At 39.7% G+C, this 26,134-nt stretch overlaps 1 protein-coding gene across 4 annotated transcripts in view; it reads left to right on the forward strand.

Moving 5' to 3' along the window:
• The window catches only part of TJP2 (tight junction protein 2), a 66,290-nt gene extending 41,308 nt beyond the window's left edge, over positions 1-24,982 (forward strand). For all 4 annotated transcript variants that reach the window (XM_030003490.1, XM_030003486.2, XM_030003488.2 and 1 more), the window contains 21 exons: positions 1,993-2,117; positions 4,467-4,569; positions 5,293-5,872; positions 7,320-7,423; positions 7,578-7,731; positions 8,776-8,884; positions 9,000-9,139; positions 9,653-9,719; positions 11,774-11,924; positions 12,700-12,808; positions 13,513-13,723; positions 15,008-15,195; positions 17,413-17,508; positions 17,616-17,695; positions 18,798-19,008; positions 19,430-19,530; positions 19,899-20,111; positions 20,470-20,580; positions 21,550-21,885; positions 22,311-22,396; positions 24,057-24,982. In XM_030003490.1, coding sequence (XP_029859350.1) covers positions 1,993-2,117; positions 4,467-4,569; positions 5,293-5,872; positions 7,320-7,423; positions 7,578-7,731; positions 8,776-8,884; positions 9,000-9,139; positions 9,653-9,719; positions 11,774-11,924; positions 12,700-12,808; positions 13,513-13,723; positions 15,008-15,195; positions 17,413-17,508; positions 17,616-17,695; positions 18,798-19,008; positions 19,430-19,530; positions 19,899-20,111; positions 20,470-20,580; positions 21,550-21,885; positions 22,311-22,396; positions 24,057-24,225 — 3,444 coding nt within the window. In that variant the 3' untranslated portion in view covers positions 24,226-24,982. The remainder of the gene's footprint in view (positions 1-1,992; positions 2,118-4,466; positions 4,570-5,292; positions 5,873-7,319; positions 7,424-7,577; positions 7,732-8,775; positions 8,885-8,999; positions 9,140-9,652; positions 9,720-11,773; positions 11,925-12,699; positions 12,809-13,512; positions 13,724-15,007; positions 15,196-17,412; positions 17,509-17,615; positions 17,696-18,797; positions 19,009-19,429; positions 19,531-19,898; positions 20,112-20,469; positions 20,581-21,549; positions 21,886-22,310; positions 22,397-24,056) is intronic.
• Positions 24,983-26,134: the final 1,152 nt, after the last annotated feature.

Raw genomic sequence — 26,134 nt, forward strand, 5'->3', positions numbered from 1 at the left:
TTCAAATATTCAAGCACTGGTTTAGTCTAAATATGCTTTATGATAGATGTTATTAGCGTATCTGAGTCTAGAATAGGATTAATTCATTGTCCAAATCAGATATGTTTTTCATTTTAAAGCTTAACTGCTAGTTACTCATACAATAGTGTGATTCATTAAGAGTGAATTAAATTAACAATTGAAGTGCTCTATTTGCTACTGTTTGGTCTTTGTAATGACAGGTAATATACTATATGCCAGCCACATAGCTAAATTCATCATTGAATAAAAAACAAAGCTGATGGTTCTATCAAGCAGTTGTGATTAATGTCCAAGCTTTATAATAGTCACTGAACATGGTTCCACTGATGTTTTGGGGTTTTTTATACTTTAATATCAGTGTAGAATCTAGTGGAAAACTACTGTAATCAAAATTTCTAAAACACATGGACGCCAGATGTCACTTTTAACAATTCTTCTAAGGAAAGAAGAATATCTCATTATGTAGAGTCCTTTTGAGTTACAGAAAGTAGACCGCTTGTTTCTGAGTTCTCTAGCAGCTAGGGTGCCACACCGTGGTGCAGGATGTGCACTTTGGTGGTGGCGGTGGTCTTCCCAGCTGTGCTGATGATCTGGGTTCAGTGAGCAGCCTGTACTGCACTGCTTATGTTTTTTCACATGTTCTGCAATGAACTCAACTTGATAACCCAAGGTAAAATAATGATCTTTCCTACACAGCCTGTTTTATGTGCTGAATTGTTGAGATAGGATTGGTTTGGGGTTATAGAAGTAGACAGGAGAAACATGGCAACAGACCTTAGTTCCTGTAATTTCCAGCTTTTCAGATCTTCAGTATTGTGTAAATGAGCATTACTTCTTTGCCTCAGAGACAGGCTTATACTACTGAAGTGGCAAAGGGCTATTGGACTTGCATCAGCCACTACCAATGAATTTTACCATTATTTTGAATTCTGTATTGTTTTGGCTTGAAGCATCAGACTGCCTCCTGTAAAACAAAGGTACAGTAAGTGAAGTGCTGTTTAAAAAATTTTTTTTTTTAGAAGAACATTGCTTTTTTCCTCCTTAAAGTAGTAACCACATAATATTGACATTAGTGAAACACAAGCTGGCATGTGATGAACCACACACGCTAAGTGTTGAGTTGAAAGAAAAGCACCACTTTAATTTGGTGTATTACTTTGCCACTGTGTTAAAACATTTTATTTAAATGTAGCATAATTTGTATTTTATAGTGATAGGAGGTGTATTTTAAATAGTTGATAAAATTAAACCTGTGTGTTTAACAAAATGTATGGGTTTGTGCACACCTTCTTGCCCGCAGTTCAGTTACGCTAACAGTTGTCAGGTCTAGTGTTACAGACAAGCTTCCTTTGCACCCTATGAAGTATTTCCCTGATTTTATGAATGCCATCTTAGGGCTTTCATGGATCTGATATTTCTATGATGACAGGTTTGACAGAAATTACGTATTTAAAATAGTTGATTGTGAGAGAGGATAATTATAGAGAATTCACAAGTTCACTGCTTGCTTTTTGTAATCAGCCATGATCTTATTTAATTTGATTGAGGAGTAAGTAGTTATTACAAACTAGACAGCAATCATAATGAAGATGATATCCTGAAAAAGCTGTTCCAGTTTCCCAGGCACCACTAACAAAACAGATTTATCTAACAATAAATTTGGTATGAATAACTAGTGGGATGGTGGAGCAAAGTGCAGGCTAAGTTAGTGAGTCGTTTGCTTAATTACTAACCATCACAAGGCTGTAGACCGAGGTTTTGAAACATGGGAACATGTCCTGTTGCACGGATTTGTAAACCCATTCCTTTTTAAATCTGTGTATTTCTGCAACTATCTGCACGCAACCATCATATTTTAAATAATACCTAGGTACAGTGCCATCACAGGAACATTCATGTTATTCTTCTTTCTCCCTATCAAAATTCCTGTGGATGGAATTGAGTTTTATTGTATTTGTTTTTGTTGTAAAGGATTCAAAACGAGGATTTGGGATTGCAGTTTCTGGCGGCAGAGATAACCCTCACTTTGAAAATGGTGAAACATCAATAGTCATTTCAGATGTTCTCCCAGGTGGTCCAGCAGATGGATTACTTCAGTAAGCAACTTCTTATTTTTCTGTCTCATGTATTTTGAGGGGCATGGATGTAGAATATGTAAAACCATCAGACAGGCTTGGTTGAAATCCTGGTGATTTAATCCACTCAAGATTTGGTGCCTTCTTGAAAACCTAGATGTCTGTTTTAAACTAAAAAAACAACAACCAAAAAACCAAAAAAACTCCACTTGGAGGTGTTTTTATTTGCTATTTTGTAAGAAATTAAATTTCAGTAGTGTTGAAAAGCTTTTATAGTTATGCATGTTTCTCTTAAGATTACATTTGTTTTTAAAGAAACAGTAGAAATACTTACTGTCTTAAACCACTCTCCTTGTTCTTCCTCCAGGAAACACATTTAGTGATCAGTCTTCAAGAGAATGGCTTAAGTGAGCCCAAAGAAGGGTCTTCACTCCTAAGTTGTCAGGAGCAATAATGGGGGAAGGAAGAGAAACAGAAGTGTTTGCTAAATATTTATTTTATATTTGAAAGGAAAAAAAAAATGGCAATAAAGTGTTTCTGTAGTCCTCCTGGTAACATCACCCTTGGTGAGGCAGCATCTACAATGGACAAGTAATTTTAAATCTGTAGGCTGAGATAAACAGTTTTTAGCCTACTGCTGATCAATTTTTCATCCTTTGACCTGGAATACCTGATGAGGACTAGACAATCTGGAAGAATGCTGAAGTTGTGCAGTAATACTAATTCAAAAGAGTAGATTCTGGCCATTTTGCCAAGCATTAATTTTTGGTGAGGTAATGAAAAGGCTGACATGGGAGTAGTTACTGAAGGACTGGATGAAAGGATTATTGTGAAGCAGGTAACAAACCATTCTCAACATAAACGTACAAAACCTTCATTTTATAGCAGTGATCCCTGCACAACACCACTATGATTCATCCTGTTCCATAATTGCCTGTGACTTGGGGATAAAATCATGTCCACAAACTACCGAAGATCCTAGGTAAATTGATGATGAGAAGGCAATACCAAGCAATTTGGGCACATTCAGACAAAACACATTCTAAAGAAAATTAAATGCAAAGCTATTCCTTCAACAAACCGAGGAATATAGGCCTAACCTTCAGAGTGTGGGGGAATTAACAATCCTGCAATCCTTTTTAGGGTAGAGAGAGAGCATAAATAGATGGGAGCTCTTGATGTAGTATTACAACATTAAGTTTGACACCATCTTTGGATGTATGGACTGTGAAGATAGCTATTTTAACTCTCACTTAAAGCCTGGATGAAGCTGTTACTGGAATATACCATGCTGTTCTGGCATACTCATTCAGTAAAAGGAATTGGAAGGGTATGAAAAGAGGCACAAAAGTCATTCAGGAGTTAGAGAAAGTGCCTTACAAAGAGAAGCTTAAAGTATGTAATCTTCTTATTTAAAAAGAAGATTGTGTTGTGACTTGATTACAGTGAAGAGAAAATAATGGGTATTAAAGATTTCTTTTATCTAGCAGAAAATGCCACGGTAACCAGTACTTGGTTGAGTTAATGCTCTGACTGTAAGGTTAGTACTATGGAGTAGTCACCAGAATAAACTAATATGAGGAGTGGTAGATTCTTTTTTTTAATCTCCTGCACTTTTTGTGCTGAAATGCCTTTCTGGAAGATATGGTTTTTAATTAATCTTGTGTTATGGGGCTGTCTCCTGGGGGTGACTTGAGTTCTCTTAATGGTCTATTTGACATGCAGGAGATCTGAATAGACAAGTTAGTAGTCTCTTTCGGCCTGCGTTTCAGTGCAGGGAGGACGTTTTATGTATTATAGTTTGGTTGGTTTTTTTCCCTCCCAATCATTTTTCTTCAGAGTAGATGGGACCTGAATACCAGTCTTTCAGAAAAGCGTACTAGAGTGGTACTTGTCAAGATTTGTCTGAATACTGCTACGGCTGCAACAATTTGAAGCTCTCTTGAAATTCTTATGTTCGTGTGAAAAAAAAGTCTAGCACTAGGTGTGAAAGACTAGGAGTTCTGAAAGAACAAAAGAAAAAAGAATAAAAGTTTTTATGGTCATCACAAATACTCTTTAAAAAAACAAAATCTTCTTTGACATTATGGCAAGGCACTTAAGCTGGACATAGTACATGTATAAAGATATACACCGGAACCCAAAGTCTAATTTTTAAACATACTGAAAGCTTCTTCTAGTATTCAGGTACTGTAGTGTTTGTATAACAAACACAGTTTTTAAGCAAAACTCCCTGTTAAAGTGAATGAAATCCATAGGTTACCCCTGAAAAAAAAAGAAATTTTGTTCTGGTGTTTTCATGAAGACTCCTCTTAAATCCCCCCCCCCCCTTTTTTTTTCCTTCTTTTTTTCCCTCCCCCCCTTTTCCAGAGAAAACGACCGGGTGGTCATAGTTAACGGGACCCCAATGGAAAATGTTCCACATTCTTTTGCAGTCCAACAGCTTAGGAAAAGTGGAAAAGTGGCCACCATTGTAAGTAAATTACAAATTTATTCGCTCTACAGTGGTATGTACCTGTGTAACCAGTCAAGATTTTGGTTTTCTTCTATGAAGTGTACTATAAATGCATAAAGCAAAGCAAGCCTTTGCTCAATAGAATGTACAAAGTAAACAAAACAAAGCAAAGACTTAGTTTCTACAGGTGAAACAAACGGAAATTAAACAACAGTGTCACAAAGTTATCATGTTGAAAAACTGAGAATAAAATGTATGTCCTCAGTCTTTAATTTTACTGAGTAATGAGTGGTAGTTGGAAAAAACTAGTGTTATGTGAGGCAAATGATGTCCTGCATACACAGACTTTGTCCAAGAGTTGCTGTCCAGATTGGCTTTCATTAGTTGAGAGAGAAGCATCTGCAACTTGTCTCTTTTGGGGTGCTTGTCACATTTTTTAGAAGTCGTCTAGAAAAAGGAAAAAAGTATTCATTGCTCATACTCTTGCAGAGGTAAAAGAATGTGGTTGCTGATCTGATTTATTTTCTTTAATTCTCCTACTATTCTTTATCCTCCCAATTAGTAAGTATTTCTTCTGCACATCCTAAATAATCTAATTTACTGGCTGTTTTAGAAATAAAACATTGTTCTCCCCTCCCCCCCCCCCCCCAACCTCTTAAGTGTAAAGAATATTCATCTGTTGAATTTCACATTCTCACCATTGGAGGGGTTTTTTTGTTTGTTTCATATTGCACTGAACAGGTAGTGAAAAGACCAAGGAAAGTGCAAGCCGCTGCATTGAAGAGAAGCCCCTCCCTTGACTATGAGGACAGAGCTTTAGATGTGATGGATGACCATGCAGAATTTGATGGCAAAAGTGCTCGAAGTGGCTATAGTGACAGAAGCTGGCATACTGGTAATGGAGGGCGCAGCCAAAGCTGGGGAAACAGCCTGGATCAGAGCTATAGAGATGAACAAGACAGAGGGTGTAACCGAAGCAGAGACCGTGATAAGGAATGCAGCTACAGCCATGATCGAAGCCGTGGTAGGAGCATTGACAGGAGCTTGGATCGAGACTATAGAAGAGATCAGAGCAGGGGAAGGAGCATTGACAGGGATGGTGGCTATGAACGGGACTACAGAGGAGACTACAGCCCACCCAATTATAGTCATGGATCTCAACCTGATCCTAGATACACGAGGGAAGTGAGGAGTCGAAGTCGGGACAGGCTTTGCTCCCGAAGTCCTTCACCTGAAATGCACCATCAGCATGAGTACCTAGGACCGCAGGATCAGAATGGCCCAATCAGTGTTCTGTTAACAAAAGACAGACATAATGAAGGTAGGTATAGTAGGGGAAGAGAGGAATTGACTTTTAATACAGCATGTTATTTTGCTGGGGAAGGGAGAGAAGCTGAATATTCTCTGCTTTTACAGTTTAAATGTTGAGTTTTCTAACTGATCACTTAAGTTGTTCTTTCATTCTGGTTTGGGGTGCTTTTTTCAAGCCACTGTGTCCTTTGGTTTTCCATTTTTCTCTGCCCCGTTCTTCTGTTTCTGGTGGGAAACATGGATCTGATCGTGATTCAGATTACACTTGGCACAGCTACAAAGCATGAAGAAGAGACTCTGCCTTTAATAGTGCTCTTACTTCTTCCCTTCAGTATAATTAAATTAGTTCCAAGGATTGTTTGGTTCTGAATACTTCAGAATGTAGTTAAAGAATACTGAAATAGCAACAGCTGAAACAGCCTTTCCTTGCTGAGTATTGGAGTGTGTAAATGAAAGCCAAAAGCCTGATCTTTCGTGTGCTATGAAATAAAGACTCTTGTGCTATAAAGCATATCTGAGATTAGGTTGTGCATTCTTTTCTGTTAGGTTTTGTTTGGGTGGTGGTGGTGGTTGGTTTGTGGGGGGTTTATGGGTTGTTTTTTTTCTCATGTGCCATGTGGTAATTTGTAGGAATTTTCTGCTCATGTAAGCTTTGTATGCAGGAGCGAACCTCTTTTTTCATTGACTCTGGCAAGGTTCCCTTTCCCTCCTTCCTTTTTTTCCCCTGCACATAAAGTTTCCAGTTGCAAAGATAATACAGATAGGTGTACAAATAAGGAGAAATTTAAGTTGTCTTTGTTAAGTTTTATATGTAGCTAGTAATTCCGTAATAATTTCTGCCATTCATATGGATGCTTTGCAGACTTGCTCAAATGTGATTTTTAAAAGCAGACAGCTGCTTCTTTCCTTTTCTGTTGTTCTAGGATGTGTGTGTTTTATTAAGAGTGTTGCCTTTCTTTTTAAGTTGCAAATACACTGATCCAAGTAACTAGGAAAATAAGGATGGGGAGAAGGGAAAAAAATCCTTTGCCTGAAACAACTGAGACACTGGGGCACAGATAGGACAGGGTCAGCATGCAGCAACTGGTAAAAAACCCCAGCTCCTCTATTAGCGCTTTTTGACCCTTTTCCCTCTCCATGCCATGCAAAATATGATACAGAGAGAGAATCTAGTCCAGCATGTTAATAAGCACCTGCAGAAGGAAGGCATTGTTTTGCTATTGAAGGTGCAGACTAATCATCTATTGGTGATGGGTTTTGGACTGCTGTTTGTTCTTACTGTGGTGACAGCACAGAAATAGGAGAGTTAGCCTAGGGTTAAGTGGGTTTACTAGGTCTGCATGTTTTTTTCTTTTCTCGTGGTGTAATGGGGTGTGCTGCATGTACACTGTGTAGTTTTAAAAAAATGCATCCTTGCTCACCTTCTAAGCTACAGTGGATTATTTCCCTGATTCCAGAATATGGTCTCCGGCTTGGAAGTCAGATCTTCATAAAAGAAATGACACGTACTGGCCTAGCAACCAAAGATGGCAACCTTCATGAAGGGGATATCATTCTCAAGGTCTGTTCTGGTTATACTGCTAGCAGTTCAGCAGGCAGTTGTTATAGTGGTTACTCTGGAGGAAGTCCTGTTATAGTCAAGTTTACTATTAAACTTGAGCACAGTATGGACTTGTTTGTTTACTTGTAGTGTTATGTTGCCTTTTTCTGTCCAGATCAATGGTACAGTGACAGAGAACATGTCTTTAGCTGATGCCCGAAAATTGATTGAGAAGTCACGGGGAAAGCTCCAGCTGGTTGTCCTCAGGGACAGAAAGCAGACACTGCTCAACATTCCTTCCTTGAATGACAGTGACTCAGAAATGGATGGTGAGTTTTGATGTGGATAAAAAGTTCTGGACTCTGTGCAGGGACAGAATGAAGCTTATAGTGTTTTGCTGTGGTAGAGTGGTACTAGTCTCTGTTAACCAACCAGCCAACCCCCCCCCCAACCCCAAACACAAACAAACCTAAGTAATAGCCAAATAAGCATCATGCCCACTTCCTTTAGGTGAAAGAAGAAATTTGTAGTAATCATAATTACATTTTGGGCAGGGACAGAGATAGAAGCAGCAATGTTGGTCTGGCAAAATCAATCTTACTTCTCAGAACAAGCAAGTCAGTTGCTTTAATAAAAGACTTCAGTTTTAAAAACAGGTAGGTTGGTCTGGTTTCTCCTTCTGAGGGCATTAACATTCATGACAGCATTCCCCAGGAGGGAAAAAATGTCAGGACAAGAGGAAATTAAGTCCCCCTGAACAACTGGTTTCTATTTCCAGTATCTATTCTGTACAAATGATCTCTCACAGTGTATGAGCTATATCTCTAAACATAATCTTGCTTGGGGAAGGGCTCAGAATGTTTCGGGGAGCAGGATGTTACATTATTTAGTGCAAGGTATTTGCTTCTCTGATGTCAGAATAGTTGGTGCAACTTTTTGTAGGTTTTACAGTGAAGACTGAAATACAGTTCAAGTCTGAGGGCTACTCTGTTTCTTTTGTCACAGAAAAGCAATGTGAGGACTGTTAATGTGAAGGTGGTCTTCTGTTTGGGAACCTTTATGAGACCTCAAATAAAAGGCTGCTAACACTAGTTAATGAGTCTATGGTATGCTCAAAGTTGTTGTGTGATGTGAATGTGTTTCCTAAAGGTTGGGTGAAACCTTCCTGAGATATTTTCAGGAGGGTGGGTGGGTTGAAGCACTAAAAGGCGTGCAGCACTTTTTGAATGCTAGTCAAATCCAACTCAGAAAAGGAGTAGGCTTAAAGGTTCAGCATATCTTATATGTGAAAGCTTTGTAAATAAATGTGATGATCAGATGTGCAGATAATTTAAACAAATCATGCATTTCTTGATTTGCTGCTCTCTTTACAGACATTTCTGAAATAGAGTCAAACAGATCATTCTCCCCTCAAGATGACAGATTACATCATTCTGATCTAGATTCGCATTCATCCAATGAAAAGCTGAAGGAGAAACCAAGGTAAGAAATGGTCTTTTCTAGTCCATTTTTCTAATGCTTGTCAAAGAAATTCTTAAAATACATGGCATTCTTATCTGATTTCACTACACTTTTTTTTTCTTTTTATTTCTTTTAGTGCAAAAGATGATCCATCCAGTAGAATGTCCAGGATGGGAGCAATGCCTACACCGTTCAAATCAACTGGTGACATTGTTAGTCCTGCTGTTACAGTTGTAGACACAAACAAAGAACTGAAGTACCAAGATGACCCAGCAGGTCAGAGTTTGAAGGTTTTGGTTGCTTTTTTTTCTCTGGCTGCAGAATTTCTACTCCCCCAATCATGTTGACATATCTAGTATACTCTTCATGTCAACCCCGTCCTGACACACGGAGAAGAGGTCTGTCTTTGCTTTGTGGTGCAGGGAGAGAAGAAACACTGGAGATTATTTGAAGGCAGTTGCTTATTAGAATTACCATCTCAAAAAGCAAGTACTCTCCTAGAGCATCTACTGTAGCCTATTGCCCTAAGCAGACTAATGAAGCTATTCCTGAAGTCTGATCTGGCTCACCTGAAAGACTTGTGTATCCCTCCCTTGACCGTTTTGTTCTTTTTCAAGTATTAAAAAAAAAGGGAAGTAAATAAATTCTAGTGAAAGAGATGCTTGACGCTTAAATCTGTATTAATCTTTGGCATGGAGGGGTTTGATTGCTATCTGATAGCTTAAAATTGCTGCCATTTATAACTTTTTTAATAGCTCAGTAACTTCTATTGGCTTTTTTTACATATAGTGTCTCAACCAAAACCAGTTACAAGAACGATTCTTAAACCCAGCCCTGAAGATGAAGCAATATATGGGTAAGGTGGCACTTGCTGTGTTCTTTTGCACGCCATGTTCTTCCAGTGACCTGTACCTGGTTCTTGGTTGCATGGGTTTGGGGTTTTTTTGCCCATTTGGAGTGATACTCCCTTTATAGCTTAATGCCAAGAAGAGATGACATGACCTTTAACTGACCATATTTGAGTTAAACTTAGTTTTAGAAGTATCTGCCTGGAAGGTACAGGCTTGCCTTCTACCTGGAAGGTATAGAACACCCTCTGTTTCTGAGCTTGCATGGGAATGTACACAATGGTATATTTTTAGTCTGCTATGTTTAGCACTTCGAGATAGTATTTGGAGTACTATGTCCATTTGGGGGCTCCCCAGGACAAGAGCGACATTGACACACTGGAGCAAGTGTAAGGAGTCAGTGGCTGCAGCATATGACATAGAAGAAAAGACCAAGAAGACTGGGGTTTTTTAAGCCTGGAGAAGAGAGGACTGACGGGACATCTTACTGCTGTCATGCAATGACTGAATGGGTAGTGGGTGTAGAGAAAACAGAGCCATACTCTTCTCAGAGGGGTACAGTAGTAGGATGAACAGCAACGGACCCAGGCTGGAACGCAGGAAATTCTGACTTGATATAAAGAAAAAAACTTCTTATTATGAGGGTGGTTAACCACTGGAACAGCTTTCCCTCGAAGCTTGTGGTATCTCCACCACCAGAGATACTCAAAAACAGCTGGTCAAGGCCCTGAACAACCTGCTTTGAGCAGAGGGCCGTTCTAAGCTGTGCAATTCTGTGGAAATGTATTTTATACCTCTTCTGTTATTTTATACGCACACAAAAGACAACCCTCCCCTACCCTGCGATATTAAGATACAAAGAGATTGTCCTCTATTTAATTTGTAAACAAGCTTGTTGCAAGACAAGGCCAAACATGTGTGTGTTTCTGTACAAGCTGAAAACTTCAGTTCAGAAATTTGTATCTTTTCTTCAAATCCAAGGCCGTGCAATCCATATTGCAGTTCTAGTCTCTGCTTAGAAATTAACAAAATATTGCTTCCAAAGTTTTAGTTTTGTGGGGTTTTTTGATGATTTTTATAAGTGGTCAAATGGAACCTGGTACTGTTGATTCTTTAACAGTTAAGATACTAAAAGTTGCAAACTGTATTAATAGGAAATCAACATGCTTTCTTTTGAGAGTTTCCAAATACAGAAATTGAAGGGAGAGGAGCACTGAGATTGGAAGGAGAAGCCTAAAAATAAGGTTTTGAAGATATTCTGTAGCTTGGAGTATTTTCTCAAATGGATTATTCTCTTCTCAGATCTTTTCTGGGTTGGACCCTGCATATGTTGTCACTGATGTGCAAATTAATCAAGTGATTATTTTGGTGAAGGGGAGTTTATAATACAGGCTTAGGGTATTACTGAGAAAGGCTGACAGATAAGTACTGTCCTCTCTGTTGGAAGGTCACTCAGGCATACAGCTTTTCTGACAGCAAAAAAGCTGAACCTAGTCCAGTAGGCTCTCCCACTGCAATATGAAAGGACTGATTGTTAACATACCAGTAGAGTATACTTGGAAATATTTCTCATTAAAAGAAAACTTGAAGACTTCTGTCTAACAAACATGTTAAATAGCAAAGAAAACAGGTATAAATTTAATTCATATGACAGCTCTGAAGCATATAGAGGAAAAAACAATTAGTATGATTACTTACAACTCAGGCTGTTTTTACAAAAAAACTGCTCAGCTGCTCAGCTGAGAGAGGGTCCAATAGGTAGGGAAATATTTTGGGACTTCAGGAACAGGGAACTGTTTTCCTCCTCTGTCAAGTCTGTGTATGCCACTTAGTAACTCTGCCTAGCTCAGTGTCCACTCTGAAAAATGCAAATTCTCTGTTTCCTTCCCTCACTGAAGAGTTACCTGGGTAAATATAGCCTATAGAGTGAAAGAAAGGGACTAAGAATATTATTGATACAATTTTGTTGAAAGGGTTGCAATTTTTTCCTCGTGACATCCTGTTATTTTCATATGCCTAACATTTTGCCCTTAATTCCTTTTCTTGCCTCTAAATCTTGTAGTCCTAATACAAAAATGGTGAGATTCAAGAAGGGGGACAGCGTGGGTCTACGACTGGCTGGCGGAAATGATGTAGGGATATTTATTGCTGGAATTCAAGAAGGCACTTCAGCTGATCAGGAGGGACTGCAGGAAGGAGATCAAATTCTTAAGGTATGAGTATAAGTATGTGTCCCTGAAATGCAAATCACTTTTGTATTTTTTGGTTTGCTTCCTAGTGGAAATATGGAAGAAATTATGATCTCATGAAGTCAAGTTACTGCTTTGGAAGTGTGTATGTGTAGTGGAGGCATCTTACTGAAATGAGTTTTTGAAGGAGAATTGTGTATCAAAATTTAGTTTGTTTAAGATTCTGTGGAACAGGTAGGCAGGAGAAATACTAATCAAGAAAAATGCCCCAAGATGGGAGAATAAATTTTCTGTATAATGGTTCTTTGTAGTCTTGGAAGGGAAAAAAATTGAGGCCAGCATATTTTTCTTCTTTCATCTTTCTCCAATTTCCATGGGTAACAGTGATTTATTTTTCCAGTTTCTGAACTACATCATCTATGCCATTTTGTCCTCTTACAGTCTCCTTTTTTTCTGAAAATTTTAATAGGAGGCTAATGTAATTTTCTCTTCTGCCTCTTTTCTCTTGTGATAGCCTTGATTTTCAAGGCCTTTTGGAGCCTGTTGAAATAGAAGAAACAACCTAGCAGTGCACATTCAGGACTTTGTTATTTCAGAAAGATTACTGTTAATGGCTGGAATAAAATATTCCTTGCGGCAACAGACATCCATATTGACTTTTAAAAAAAAAGTATAATAAGGGAAGAGAATATTTGAGATTTTTTAGATTAAGGAAAAATCTTTCGTTATTCCTTTTATTGTTGATTTTTCAGGTGTTGATTTTCTTTTTTTTTTAAAGTTGGGTTTTTTTGGTACATAGGTGAACACTCAAGACTTCAGAGGCATTGTTCGGGAAGATGCTGTTTTGTATCTCTTAGAAATTCCCAAAGGTGAAACAGTGACAATTTTGGCTCAAAGCAAATATGAAGGTAGGTGCTTTGAACAAAATGTGTGTATATTCATGAAGCTTTTAAGCTCTGTTTTGTCAGTGAAACCACAAATAATCTTTCTTGTGCTTATTCTTGGTAGCTTTTTAGTTATCCTCCTTTTCAGTAGTTTAGAACATAGCTGTATTCCATACTAAGAGGGTCATACAGATGTGCATGTGTGATGTGTTTTTCAGAGCACTTGTCCATCTCTTTCATTATTAGCAAATAGCATCTCTTCTTAATCCTGAAGAGTGACAATGTACTGCTTGTTCTTTCTGCTTTTCTGTCTGTAGCAGCTAGCCCAAGATCTGGCATTAGCATTCCTTTTCTGCTGTATCTTGGCAGTCATAAGGGATTCAGTCAGCAGCAAATGGACAGTTTTATTGATGAACTGAGGAGCGAGTAAAGCCTCTTGCTTTCCTGTTGGGAGAGACAGCCTACTGTAATATTGAAGTACCATAGCTGCCTTTTGCTTTGGGAAGGTGCAAGTACCTCCTTCCCTCAGAGCTGCAAGGGCTGTACATGTACAAGTATAGAACAGTCTTGATAATGTGTGTGTAGGGCAATGGATGGGAAGGCTGTGGTTGTGCATCTTTCTGAGTGGAGGGGAAGGCTTTCAAAACTGTTCTCTAGAATGACAGCTTAATCTTTCTTTCAAGTGTGAAAAAAAAAAAAAGTAAACTAAAGGGGAGTTCCTGTTTTAGTCTACAGAGACATCATGGCATGTGGCAGAGGAGATTCGTTCTTCATCAGGAGCCACTTCGAGTGCGAAAAAGAGTCACCACAGAGCTTAGCATTCACCAGAGGGGAGATCTTTAGAGTAGTTGATACGCTGTATGATGGCAAACTGGGAAACTGGCTGGCTGTGAGAATTGGAAATGAACTGGAAAAGGGCCTCATTCCAAATAAGAGCAGGTAAGGTAGCATCCTGTCTTCCTATCCATTGTTAGAAGTAAGATATTTTTTTTCCCCAAATGATTTTTGCTTCCTATGTCATAATTTTCCCCACACACACCTCCACCCCACCCAAGAATGAATAAATTCTTTTGTCTTTACTTTCACAACAATTGCCTGTAAAAATGTAGATTTTAGAACCATGGCATTACATAAGGAGAAGATGAGAAAGGATGGTGTTACCTGCATACTAGATCAGGTATTTGCAAAGAGACCTAGAACTCCTGTTTCAGCAATCAGTCAAGCTTCGAACACTAGCTGTTTCAGTTCCTTTTCTAGAAAATGGGTGGAGGGTCCTATTTTGGGCTTTTTTTTCCTTTTTCCCCAATTCTACTCCTCCTCCCCCCCCCCCCCCCCCCCAAATCAAATCAAACCAAACAAAACAACAAAAAAAGTACACCTTAGGAAGCTCATGACTGTCTGTTCAAGGAGACTGATGATTTATCTTTTAAAAGAACTTCAGTGCTTGAATTTCTTTTGTATATCCTTAGGAAAAATATTTCAAGAATTTATTCCAAGGCTAATATTTCTTGGTAGCTGTAGTCCTTATTTTTGTGTGAAATACTGAGTGAACCACAGCAATGTTTTTTGCTTAAATATGCTTTCCTAGTCAAAATTAATGTAAGGTAATACTAAGTGTTCAAATATGCACAATGAGTAAAAGTATTCAAATTAATCAGCAAAAAAATCAGGGTATTTTTTAGACTGTAGCTGTTAAGTTCTTGAGCATGGAAAGCTCACAATTGCATTGTACAGAAGTTCCTGAAATATGCTTCTTATGTGACTCCTCTGCCTCTTTCCTGGTTAGTCCATTCTGTCCTCTCTGTTAACTGATCTGACCAAACTGGCCTTTGCTTCTATGCTGTAGTGACTTAACGTATAAAGCCTAATGGAGAAGAAAACAGGGACAGTAATTTCTTAGGCCTTCAGTTCTGAGTTGCACACTCTCACCACCTCTTTGCAGTTGCATTCTTTTATTTATGCTTGTGTGAATTACCAGTTTTAAGACCTGAGGGTTCATTCCTGCCCAGCAATCTTGTAGCTATGGCAAGTCAGAGCATTGTTCTGACACTGTGTTTGCTCCAGGGGAAAAGAACCTGGACTTCTCTATTCTTTCCTCCACTCATGGCTGTCTACCTGGCAAACTTACCTGTTGCAAATTCAAAATTGGTTGTTCTTCGACGAAAGCGCCTTTGCCCTCTTTGACTAGTTCTGCACAAATGAACTCTGTGCTTTCTCTGTCAGAGCTGAGCAGATGGCCAGTGTTCAAAATGCCCAAAAAGATGGCTCAAGTGATAGAGCAGACTTCTGGAGAACACGTGGCCAGCGATCTGGAGTGAAGAAGAATTTGAGGAAGAGTCGTGAGGATCTGACAACTATTGTATCTGTGAGCACAAAATTCCCAGCTTATGAGCGAGTTCAGTTGCGTGAGGGTAAGTGAGACTGCTGTGAGCCAGTTGCCCATTTATTGCTGGCTGATTTAGCGTCCAAATGTTTGGTCAGCTAAGTAAGTGATTTTGAACAAACCCAATTTGGGGGTTCAATGTTAAGTTTGAGCAACAGGAAGGGATGACATTTTTCTCAGAATGCAGATTTCTGGATGCTATTAACTACTTTAAGAAAGAAGCTTTTTATGTTTTTAAACTGCTGCTGTTCTCCTTTGCCTCCAAATTACATGTGCCAATTTCAAGGTTTAGAATGAAAAAAAGAAGCAGCAAGCAGGGTTTTCTTGTTTCCTCAGCTTCCCCTTGGCTAGCTCTGAAAGTACAATCCATATGCCTGAGATCAATCACAATCTTTAGCTTGCTCATAAATACCACTTTAACATTACCTTGAGAGCAAATAAAACCCAAGTATTTTCAACAGATTGTCCAAAGGTAGTCAAGGTTGTTGTGGTCCATCTCTGTGACTCTAAACTAGCTATATTACTAGTGATGTTGAGCAAATCAAGATAATTTTCTGGGTATTCACACATGACAGTATTGTGGAACAAAACAAATAGTAAAAAGTATTTTAAAGGAGCTCCCAGATGTCAAGAAGAAGACTGAGCAATAGAATGGTATTCCCCCATTAGCTTATGAGGACTGTGTTTGCTCTTGTTTTGACATATGCATAACAGAATTTTGCATTTCTTTGCTTCTTAAAGCTGCACTGCAGCTGGTTTAGCATTTGTATCTTTATTCACACAAAACCCACTGGGTCAAGGTTCATGCTGTTTTGCTGGATGGAAAGATTACTGAAGATCTGCTGTATGTTTTCAGAACATAGAATCCTCTAAATACATCTTCATTAGAAGCAAGAAGGAAGCTGTTAAGTTAAAACCACTTCTTTTGCTTTCTCAGCTGATAAAAATAGCTTTCTGTCTGAGTTACGCTTTTGCACAAACTTTTGAGAAATAAAATTTTTAAAATATATTTTTTAATATCTTCAACTTACTCATAACCTTGCATAGTAATTGAGGATCTTGTCTGTGCCACTTTTATATAAAAACTAGTCTTATCAGAGCTGTGGTGGGTTGACCCTGGCTGGACGCCAGGTGCCCACCAAAGCAGTTCTATCACTCCCCCTCCTCAGCTGGACAGGGGAGAGAAAATATAACAAAGAGCTTGTGGGTTGAGATAAAGACAGGAGAGATCACTCACCAATTACTGTCACAGGCAAAACAGACTCAGCTTGATGAAAATTAACTCGATTTATTACAAATCAACCAGAGTAGGGTAATGAGAAATAAAACCAAATCTCACAACACCTTCCCTCCACCCCTTCCTTCTTCTCGGGCACAACTTCACTCTCAGATTCTCTACCAACGCCCCCCAGTGGCACAGGGGGACGGAGAATGGGGTTTACAGTCAGTTCATCACACGTTATTTTCTGCCGCTTCATCCTCCTCAGGGGCAGGACTCATCACACTCTTCCCCTGCTCCAACGTGGGTCCTTCCCACGGGCTGCAGTTCTTCATGAACTGCTCCAGCATGGGTCCTTTCCATGGCGTGCAGTCCTTCAGGCACAGACTGCTCCAGCGTGGGTCCCCCACGGGGTCACAAGTCCTGCCAGAAAACCTGCTCCATGGGCTCCTCTCTCCACAGATCTGCACGTCCTGCCAGGAGCCTGCTCCAGCGCGGGCTTCCCACGGGGTCACTGCCTCCTTCGGGCACCCACTTGCTCCAGCGTGGGGTCCTCCCTGGGCTGCAGGTGGATATCTGCTCCACCGTGGACCTCCATGGGCTGCAGGGGGACAGCCTGCCTCACCATGGTCTTCACCAGGGGCTGCAGGGGAATCTCTGCTCTGGCACCTGGAGCACCTCCTCCCCTTCTTCTTCACTGACCTTGGTGTCTGCAGGGCTGTTTCTCTCACGTATTCCCACTCCTCTCTCCGGCTGCCGTTTCCCATCTGTCCCAACTTTTTTTCCCTTCTTAAGAATGTTATCGCAGAGGCGTTACCACTATCGCTGATGGGCTCGGCCTTGGCCGGCGGTGGGTCCGTCTTAGAGCCGGCTGGTATTGGCTCTCTCGAACACAGGGGAAGCTTCCAGCAGCTTCTTACAGAAGCCACCCCTGTAACACACACACTCCCCCCCACCCCCGCTACCAAAACCTTGCCACACAAAGCCAATACACAGACTTCTTTTCTCCAAATACTTTTCTTTCAGCTGGTTTTAAGAGACCTGTGGTGATATTTGGCCCTGTTGCAGACGTCGCTATGGAGAAGTTGTCAAATGATTTGCCTCACCTGTACCAGACAGCAAGTAAGTTGCCCTCCTAGCTTCCTTATCATCCTTAACTGAGAGAATGGATAACTTAATAATCATAGCTGCCTGACCATTCTAGATAAGCTAAAATGTTGTCTTTGCAGAGACAGAACCCAGAGATGCAGGTTCAGAGAAGTCAACTGGGGTAGTGCGCTTGAACACTGTGAGGCAGATCATTGAGCAGGTAGAGTATTTCTCTGTGAAAATTGCTTACAATCAAAGGCATGTTGTTTGATATGTTTGCTCCTAGAACTTGCAGAGTCCTCAAATCTTCATGGCATCTATTTCTGTAATAAGCAGACTTGGCTTAATGACAGGACTGTTTTGAAATTGTTCAACAACGATTTTTATCATTTTGATAGCTGTCCTCCAAGTGGGAGGGTGACCCTGATATTAGAAATTAAATTCTCCTTCCTTAGTCGATTCTAAATTTGAACAGAGGGGCATCTGTGTTTTACTATACGCTTTCTGAATTTGCCATGGAGGCCTTACTATCATTCAGTGCTCTACTTGCTGTTACTGTCATCAGAAACTTAATGTTCTAGATTGTTTCAGAGTTACTACTGTTGAACTGAACAGGAAGTGACTGATAGCTAAGTGGCATCTACTGAGACTGCATTGACTCTTTTTGTAATACTGTTTAGAGATAAAGTAAATAGGTGGTAATAAAGAAGCCTAAAAAACATAGGCAAAAAGAACGTACTCCAGCTTATTGCCCTGCTTATTGCGCAATAAAATTGGTGCCAGAGGGTTAGAATGTCACACAGAAGTCTGTTCAGAGCTCAGGCCCACTGAAGCACATGTTTGAAAATCCCATTCATTTTTGCACTAGAAGTAGCTAAGAAGGAATATATTAAATGAAAAAAGTGAGATCTGCCTCAGCTAGTAAGTGTAGATAAAAGCTCACAGATAGCACGCAGAATAGTTGTGGTAGTAGAAGCTGTGGAAGGGACAGGTAGAGAGAAAATCTAGTTAACTTTCACCACCTATTTAAAAAAAAAAAAACCCAAACAAAAAAAAGTGGAATAATTGCATTTTATTTAACATGAGAGTTAGTTAACATAAGAATGTGGACATTCAGGCAAAAGCTCTTCAGAAAAATGGACCTGAAAGAAAAAGGCTGCCTGCTGTGGCTTCTGGATCTGATACAACTGCGGGGAAAAAAATCCAACAAATTGTGGGGGTTTGTTGGACAAAAATATCCTGGTTTTCTTAGGATACCATGTTCCAGCCACCTCCTCTTGTTCCCCATAAGCAGCACACTGACTGGGCTTTCTTCTTAACAGGATAAACATGCTCTGTTGGATGTGACTCCTAAAGCAGTGGACCTGCTAAATTATACCCAGTGGTTTCCAATTGTGGTCTTCTTTAACCCAGACAGTAAGCAGGGTGTGAAAACCATGAGACAAAGGCTATGTTCCACATCTAACAAGAGCTCAAGAAAACTTTATGAGCAAGCAAACAAACTGAAGAAAACTTGTTCCCACCTCTTTACAGGTAAGGAAGAATGCATGTCTAACCTGCTTACCAAGAGAGTAGTGGATGTGACTGTGTGAGTCTTGAGACATCCACTTACTACTCTGCATATTAAGTCATACAGGCTGGAACTAAAAGGGTGTGAAGGTATGGTCATAAGCAATCCCTTCCTTGACTTTTTTCAAAGTTCCTTGTTCTGCCAAATTCTAATACAAAAGAAATTTTGAATCGGTGTACTGTCATTAAAAGATAAGTGATTTAATAAGTTTGGGGAATGGACAAACAATAAAATAACAATACCATGCTTCTGTTAGTGATCTAAATGAAATGGCTGTTTAACATTCTCACATAACTAAAACAAAAAGTGTTAAACAGCAAAGACTGGATAAAGGTTCACATTGCATTTGCTGTGTATATATGCTTTTTCCTTCAATTTTTACAGCCACCATCAATTTGAATTCGGCCAACGATAGCTGGTATGGTAGTCTGAAAGATACAATTCAGCAACAGCAAGGAGAAGCAGTATGGGTATCAGAAGGAAAGGTAAGCAGTCAGTCCATACTATACTAAGTTACACAGATGACTCAAGATAATCTCTTGCCAGTAAAAATTTTTCAGAATTTTGTTTGCCAGTGCTGGATAGGTTAGACAAGTAGTCAGCTGATGTCTTTCTTGGAAACAAAAAATTACTTATTATGGTTCTTTCTGTTATACTAATGCTGTGGCTAGGGGAGAATGGTGAGGAGTCATAAACTTTTACAGGACTTTCCTTTACAATTCTGCATTAGAGTTTCTTTCAGTTCTGCAAAGTCATTCTGAAGGAGTTGTTTGGCATCATGTTGAGACCTAACTAGACTCTGATTTTTGTATATTTAATCTTTGTTCCTTAATTCTTACTGACTTTTCTCTAGATGGATGGCATGGAAGATGATGCAGATGATCGTATGTCTTACCTTACTGCAATGGGTGCTGACTATTTGAGTTGTGACAGCCGTCTGATCAGTGACCTAGAGGATACAGATGGAGAAGGGGGGGCATACACTGACAATGAACTTGATGAGCCCTTGGATGAACCAAGGATTTCATCTGTTAGCCGGTCATCTGAACCTGTGCATCATGAGGAGGTGAGATGACTGGATTTTCAACAAGACTGTACTTTGGACTTTCTGAAAGCCCTGTATGTATGGCTTAAAAATTAGAGGCTTTTAAACTGCAGCTTTATCTTACCTGTGGTAGTGTTTTAGAGCTACATCGTGTAAAGCAAAAATAATAATAGCTCTGCTTTTCTGCCTAACTCTATAAGTTTCCTGATGATGTCTCATCACCTTGAATTTTGCAATTTTATCTGCAGTGATTGTGGCCAGGTTGCTGACAGTCATTTGACTCCTGGTTACTGTTCCCAAAGTAGTAAACTTGAGAGAGAGAAAAAATGATAGAATTACTGGATAATGCAGTGATTTTATCTCTTATTTTCTTTCACAGAGTTTAAAAAAATTTAGTCCAGAACCAAGGGCTCAGTTGAGAAAAGCTGGTAGCAGGGAGATCCTTAGAGAACCAAGTCCACCTCCAGCATTCAAGCCTGAACCACCTAAGGTAAACTTACAGAAACAAATCTGAATACAAAGTTCCTCTTTCTGGAGGACTCTCCAGGGTGCCACATTAAGAAGAGCAATAGGCATGATCAGAGACTAGAAAACATTTTAAGTGTGAAGAGAAGGAATGACTGAAAGTATTGCAGGACCAAGCAGGTAAAAAACTTAAAGGGTAACAGTTCTCTTCAAATATGTGTAATCTCTGTATGGAATAAGAAAGTAGACTCCTTTTTGTGTGTGCTAACAAATTGAAAGGCACTTTTTTAGCTCAGCAAGAACAAATGTAGGCTAATGTATCTGACGGCCATTATTGTGAAGCACAAAACCAGAATCTACCACCTCTGAAATCGGTCTCTATCACTAGAAATTGATGTTAACTGTTTATTTAAACCTTGCTCAGGAGTGATGCAGGGAAAAAAAATCATGATGTTTGGACACCAAACTCTGTTTTAGCAATTCCTGATCTCACCTGACCCCAAAGTCCTTTCTTTATGAAGATGAGTACCCCCACATACTGCATATATTCAAATTATATTAAAGTATGCCTTGACAATGGAGACTGAGCAGAGTAGGATATGTGTAAGGAAAATAAAGATGGAATAGAAAACAGACTTGGGTCTTGTGCACTTCTAAACTCCTGGTAGTGATATTCTATGTTAGGTAGTACTGACAAATCATTTAGGAGGTCAGTTTTCTCTGTGCTGCCCCCTAACACACATAGTTCTGGTAATCCTTAACAAATGGGACAAACAAGTGTAAATATCCTAGTCTTCTATAGGTTGATGTGTAGCGTAGGAGTGTGTGGCTAAAATGTTGCAGCAGTTCAAATACCTTTCAAGTGTTACTTCAGATGAAGGTTGACATCTCAAATACATAGGAAAAATGATTAATTTCAGATTCAAACATTCATTTGAAATGAAAATTATGAAGTTGCTGATGTAGACTTTGTTTGCGTGTTTTATACTTACAGGGTAAGTTACAAAAAGAGGATCCATATGACTTCCCCAAGAACTATGACTCCAAATCAAGTAACGTTGCTGTCAGCAGTGAGACTTCAATTATATCAGCTAAAGCAGCACCACCACCTGTTTCTGTGAAACCTGCCTTTGGGCGTCCCATCCTGAGAAACTCTCAGCCAGCAGTCCCAGCTGCAGAAGAAGAGGAGGAGGCAAAGTTGGAAGAGGAAGGAAGCGAACAAGAAAATACTCCAAAATCTGTATTGAGGAAAGTAAAAATATTTGAGGAGATGGATCATAAGGCAAGGATGCAAAGAATGCAAGAGCTACAAGAGGCCCAGAATGCCAGGGTACGAACAGATGCATTCTCCCCCTGCTGTCCTTTCCAGCATATAGAACAGCCTGCATCCTGAAAATGAAAAACATGCCCTTGCATTGTCTTGCCTCTGGGGAGAGAAGTTTGGGAAACCACAAATACAGACATACTATTGCGTGAATTTGAATGTAAAAAGAGGGCGTATTTTAAGGCTTCCTATTGTAACTATAGAAAGCTGACTTCTAATAATCCTGTTGCTTTCGGCAATCCATTGTTTTCACATGCACTTTGAATTACTATTCTAGGAAAAGAATAGTTATATAGTTACATAATTGCAGGAGTATGAATAAGATCAGTTATCAATTTGTGCTTTGTTTCAGATCTGCTAGATCTACAGTCTAGGATTCCTAATGGATAGACTTAAAAAGAACAGTTATTTTCTCCTATTTTCTTTTAAAGCTTGAAATAGCCCAGAAGCACCCGGATATTTATGCTGTCCCCGTCAAAACACCAAAGTCAGAACAGAACTGGCCCCAGCCTGTGAGGTAAGGTGTATCCAGTTTAAAGTATTCTGTCTTGATTGTTTGCTTCACCAGCAGGAGGAAAACTGATCTTGCCAGTTTTTTATTCGTACAAATAATCCTGCCTTGGTATATTGCTTCATTGTTGTGCCTTAAAGATTACTGTAAAGGTGGGACAAAATTTCAGTGCACTCTTCTTGGTTTTCAGCATATTTTTTTTCTTTTAGTTCATTCATAGTATTTGAGTTACCTAGGAAGAAACACTGTATTCTTTTGCTGTAATATTTGCAGAGCCAGTTTTTTGCCCCAGTCAGTATTACTCAGCTTTTCTGCATTCATGTCCTCTGATGTCCATTTTTCCTGTGCTAGACACTTGATGACTGTTATTCTATCCTAACAAATAATTGCTGTTTTGGTTACTTAATAATACCTAATTACTTAAATGCTTATTCAGTTACAGATATGTTGTGTGGGTAGGGAAACTGAGGATGAAACTTCCCTGAAGTTACCCATCAAGTCTCGTGAAAGTAGTAGTCTTTCGTTAAAATTCAATGAGTTCTGGACTGGTTGACCATTGTGTGATCTTACACTACACACTGCATATTTCTGTGACTTGAGCAGTCACCTATGCAAGAGCTACCACACTGTATGATGGAGTTTGTTTTCTGCTCTGCAGGACTTTTAAGTTTTTCTTGCCGCCTAGTAATAGCCGATAAAAATGGGACTTTTTTTCTAATTAATCAAATCCTTTGATGTCATAGTATATAATTAAAATGCAAAAATGGAAAATATGAAGTGATTATTTTCAGGCTTTCTTGGGGGTTCAGAAAAGCATACTTTTTTATATAGCCTTGGAAGCTTTTTAGAAGTAGTGAAAAGTAACCTTTAACCACATATGCAGAGTGTTTGCTTACATACAGAAATCAGTGCTGTTGCATTTTTACAGGAATGTTAACGATTGGCCTAGGGGGAGTGTTTAAGCACTAGGGCAATGTGGAAGGAGGATAACATCTTGGCTTTGTACAATGTGGACCACAAAAATCATGGCTTTTAAAACTGAGGCAATGCCCTTCCTTGGCAGATTTTATTTCTATATATCTGCTTAGTGTCACATTAAATGCGTAGCACCAGAGTGTATAAAACGCAAATGTGTGGGTTATTTCTGCCCACTTTTAAGGGTAAGAGGTCTAGTGAGAGTCTTGATTGAGGAGAGAAGGCTATCAGTTTAAGAAATGTCACATAAGTAGTCTTCAGACTTTGAGACAGGAAACTGGGGATGCAAAAGAAGCAGCAAGCACAGAAAGAATCTGGTGCAAAAATAATTGAGGAAAATGTCAGTTGGGGTAGCAGCCATGGCTGAAAACCTTTCTGCTCAGGGAATGAAGTGCTGTAAAGCTCTTGATGTGTATGTATGTATGCTGGGCTGTTTTAGTTAAATTTGGCATTCTTCCAGGTAGGTTGAGTAGATCAAATCTGAACATCAGGCCACAGCTTGATGGAAATAAGATGCCTCACCAGATAGACTTACCGTGGCCATGCAATTGTTTATGGGCTAGGAGGGGTTTTATTTACCCCATATGCCTTTCTAGGTGGTACATGGCCATAAAGCCAATACTAATTATTTTTGAGTTTTTAAGAATGGAAGTAAACATTATCTCTCTCTTTCCTTGTCTTGCTGTGTTAGCTCCAGAGCTCCAGAACCCCAGAAACCTCCTATTAGACCTTACCTAGAGAACCGTGGCAGCTACGGCAGCGATGCAGAGGAGGAGGAGGAGTACCGCCGGCAGCTATCAGACCACTCTAAGAAGGGGTATTATGGACAGCCGTCCAGATACAGAGACACAGAATTGTAGGCTTGCTAGTATGTGCGTGTATAATGCTCTTTTGAGGTTTCTTCCTTCACAGCCAACGTGGAGCAGTAGTTAGTCTTGAAGAGCTATATTTTTATTGGGGGTGGTGTTAGAGGATACGCTACTCAACTTAGACATATCTATACGCTGGAACTGGAAGAGTTCATTTTTGGGGATATTACTTTTGTTAGCATCTAAGAAAAGAAATCACTATTGCCTGAATGCTGTTGCCTGTTTTATGAGGACCAAATCCTGACAGTTTGTGTTAATTCTTGGTATTTTCATATTTTAACATAAAAACCCTTTTTTCCCTTGTATTAATGCTGCCTTTTTGGACTGTTCTACTGTGTTATGAAAGTACGATCCCAGAGATACACTTCTTATTGCAATACAACTAAATTTGAAAGTGTATTTGAAGAACAGTAAGTGCCTTTAACAAGAAGCATCTTAAACTGTTTGTTTTGACATCTGATACTTGGTGCAAAGCCGTAACACACTAAAAGGGGATAGACTGTTTTACCTGTCTTTTTTTTTTTTTTTATCAGTTTCATGGTAACAATTTCCCTTGCATGTTATTTTTCTAAGTTCATAGGTGCATATGCAATATTTCATAAATACTGACTGTACATAATAAAGGTGCAACTGACTGGGTTGTTGGAAAAGACCAGGATGTGCTTAAACAGAGAAAATGATGTAGAAATTCAATCATGTATTAAAATTTACACAGACTGCAAATAATAAAGCATATATTCTAGACAAACCTTGTGTATCTTATTTTTCTTCTACTAGTCTTCTAGAATCTCTGACTTTCATGAGTATACTTACAGCAGTACATTGTTCAGTTCAGGGTCTCATCTCCTGCAGTTCAAGTAACTGGGAAACATCACTGTCGATGCTGCTTCCCACTGTTCTGAACATCATTTCAAAATTTGTTGTGATTTAAAAGAAAACTGACAAGGAGCTATGGACTTCCTGCAAGAGTCTTATCTTTTAAGAGTATCAACTTCTGCCCCCGCATTCCTGCTATTTACCCTTAATTCTGCTATATAGAATAAAAATTCTTGAAAGGGTCATAGAGAAATTTATTTTTGCTCATGCAATAGAAAACATGGTTTTCTAATGCTCTCTTAAAACAAAAAAACATAGAATTTTCTTGAAGCGAAGGAATAGATGCATCACAGATGAGGAAACTTGTATTGCTCACCATATATTAGAATCATAGAATAGAATCCTTTAGGTTGGAGAAGACCCTTAAGATCATCGAGTCCAACCGTAAAGCTAACAGTGCCAAGTCCGCCAACAACCCGTGTCCCTAAGCGCCACGTCTACACGTCTTTCGAACATCTCCAGGGATGGTCGCTCCACCACTTCCCGGGGCAGCCCAGCCTGTTCCGATGCTTGACAACCCTTTCGGTGAAGACAGTTTTCCTAACAGCCCATCTAAACCTCCCTTGAGCCGTTTCCTCTCGTCCTATCGCTTGTTCCTTGGGAGAAGAGACCGACACCCACCTCGCTACAACCTCCTTTCAGGTAGTTGTAGAGAGCAATAAGGTCTCCCCTCAGCCTCCTCCTCCTCCTCCTCCTCCTCCTCCGGCTACACAACCCCAGTCCTGTCGGCTGCTCCTCACAGGACTTGTTCTCTAGACCCTTCGCCAGCTCCGTTGCTCTGCTTTGGATGCGCTCCGGCACCCCAGTGTCCTTCTTGTAGCGAGGGGCCCAAAACTGAACACGGCATTCAAGGTGCGGCCTCACCGGTGCCGAGTACAAAGGGGTGAGCACTTCCCTAGTCCTGCTGGCCACACTATTTCTGATACAAGCCGGGATGCTGTTGGAGCCAAGTCCAGGAAGCGGCACCGAGCCTTGTTGAGTCTCGTGCGATTGGCCTCAGCCCATCGATCCAGCCTGTCCAGAT

This window comes from Aquila chrysaetos, chromosome Z (genome assembly GCF_900496995.4).
Source record: "Aquila chrysaetos chrysaetos chromosome Z, bAquChr1.4, whole genome shotgun sequence".
NCBI lineage: Eukaryota > Metazoa > Chordata > Aves > Accipitriformes > Accipitridae > Aquila > Aquila chrysaetos.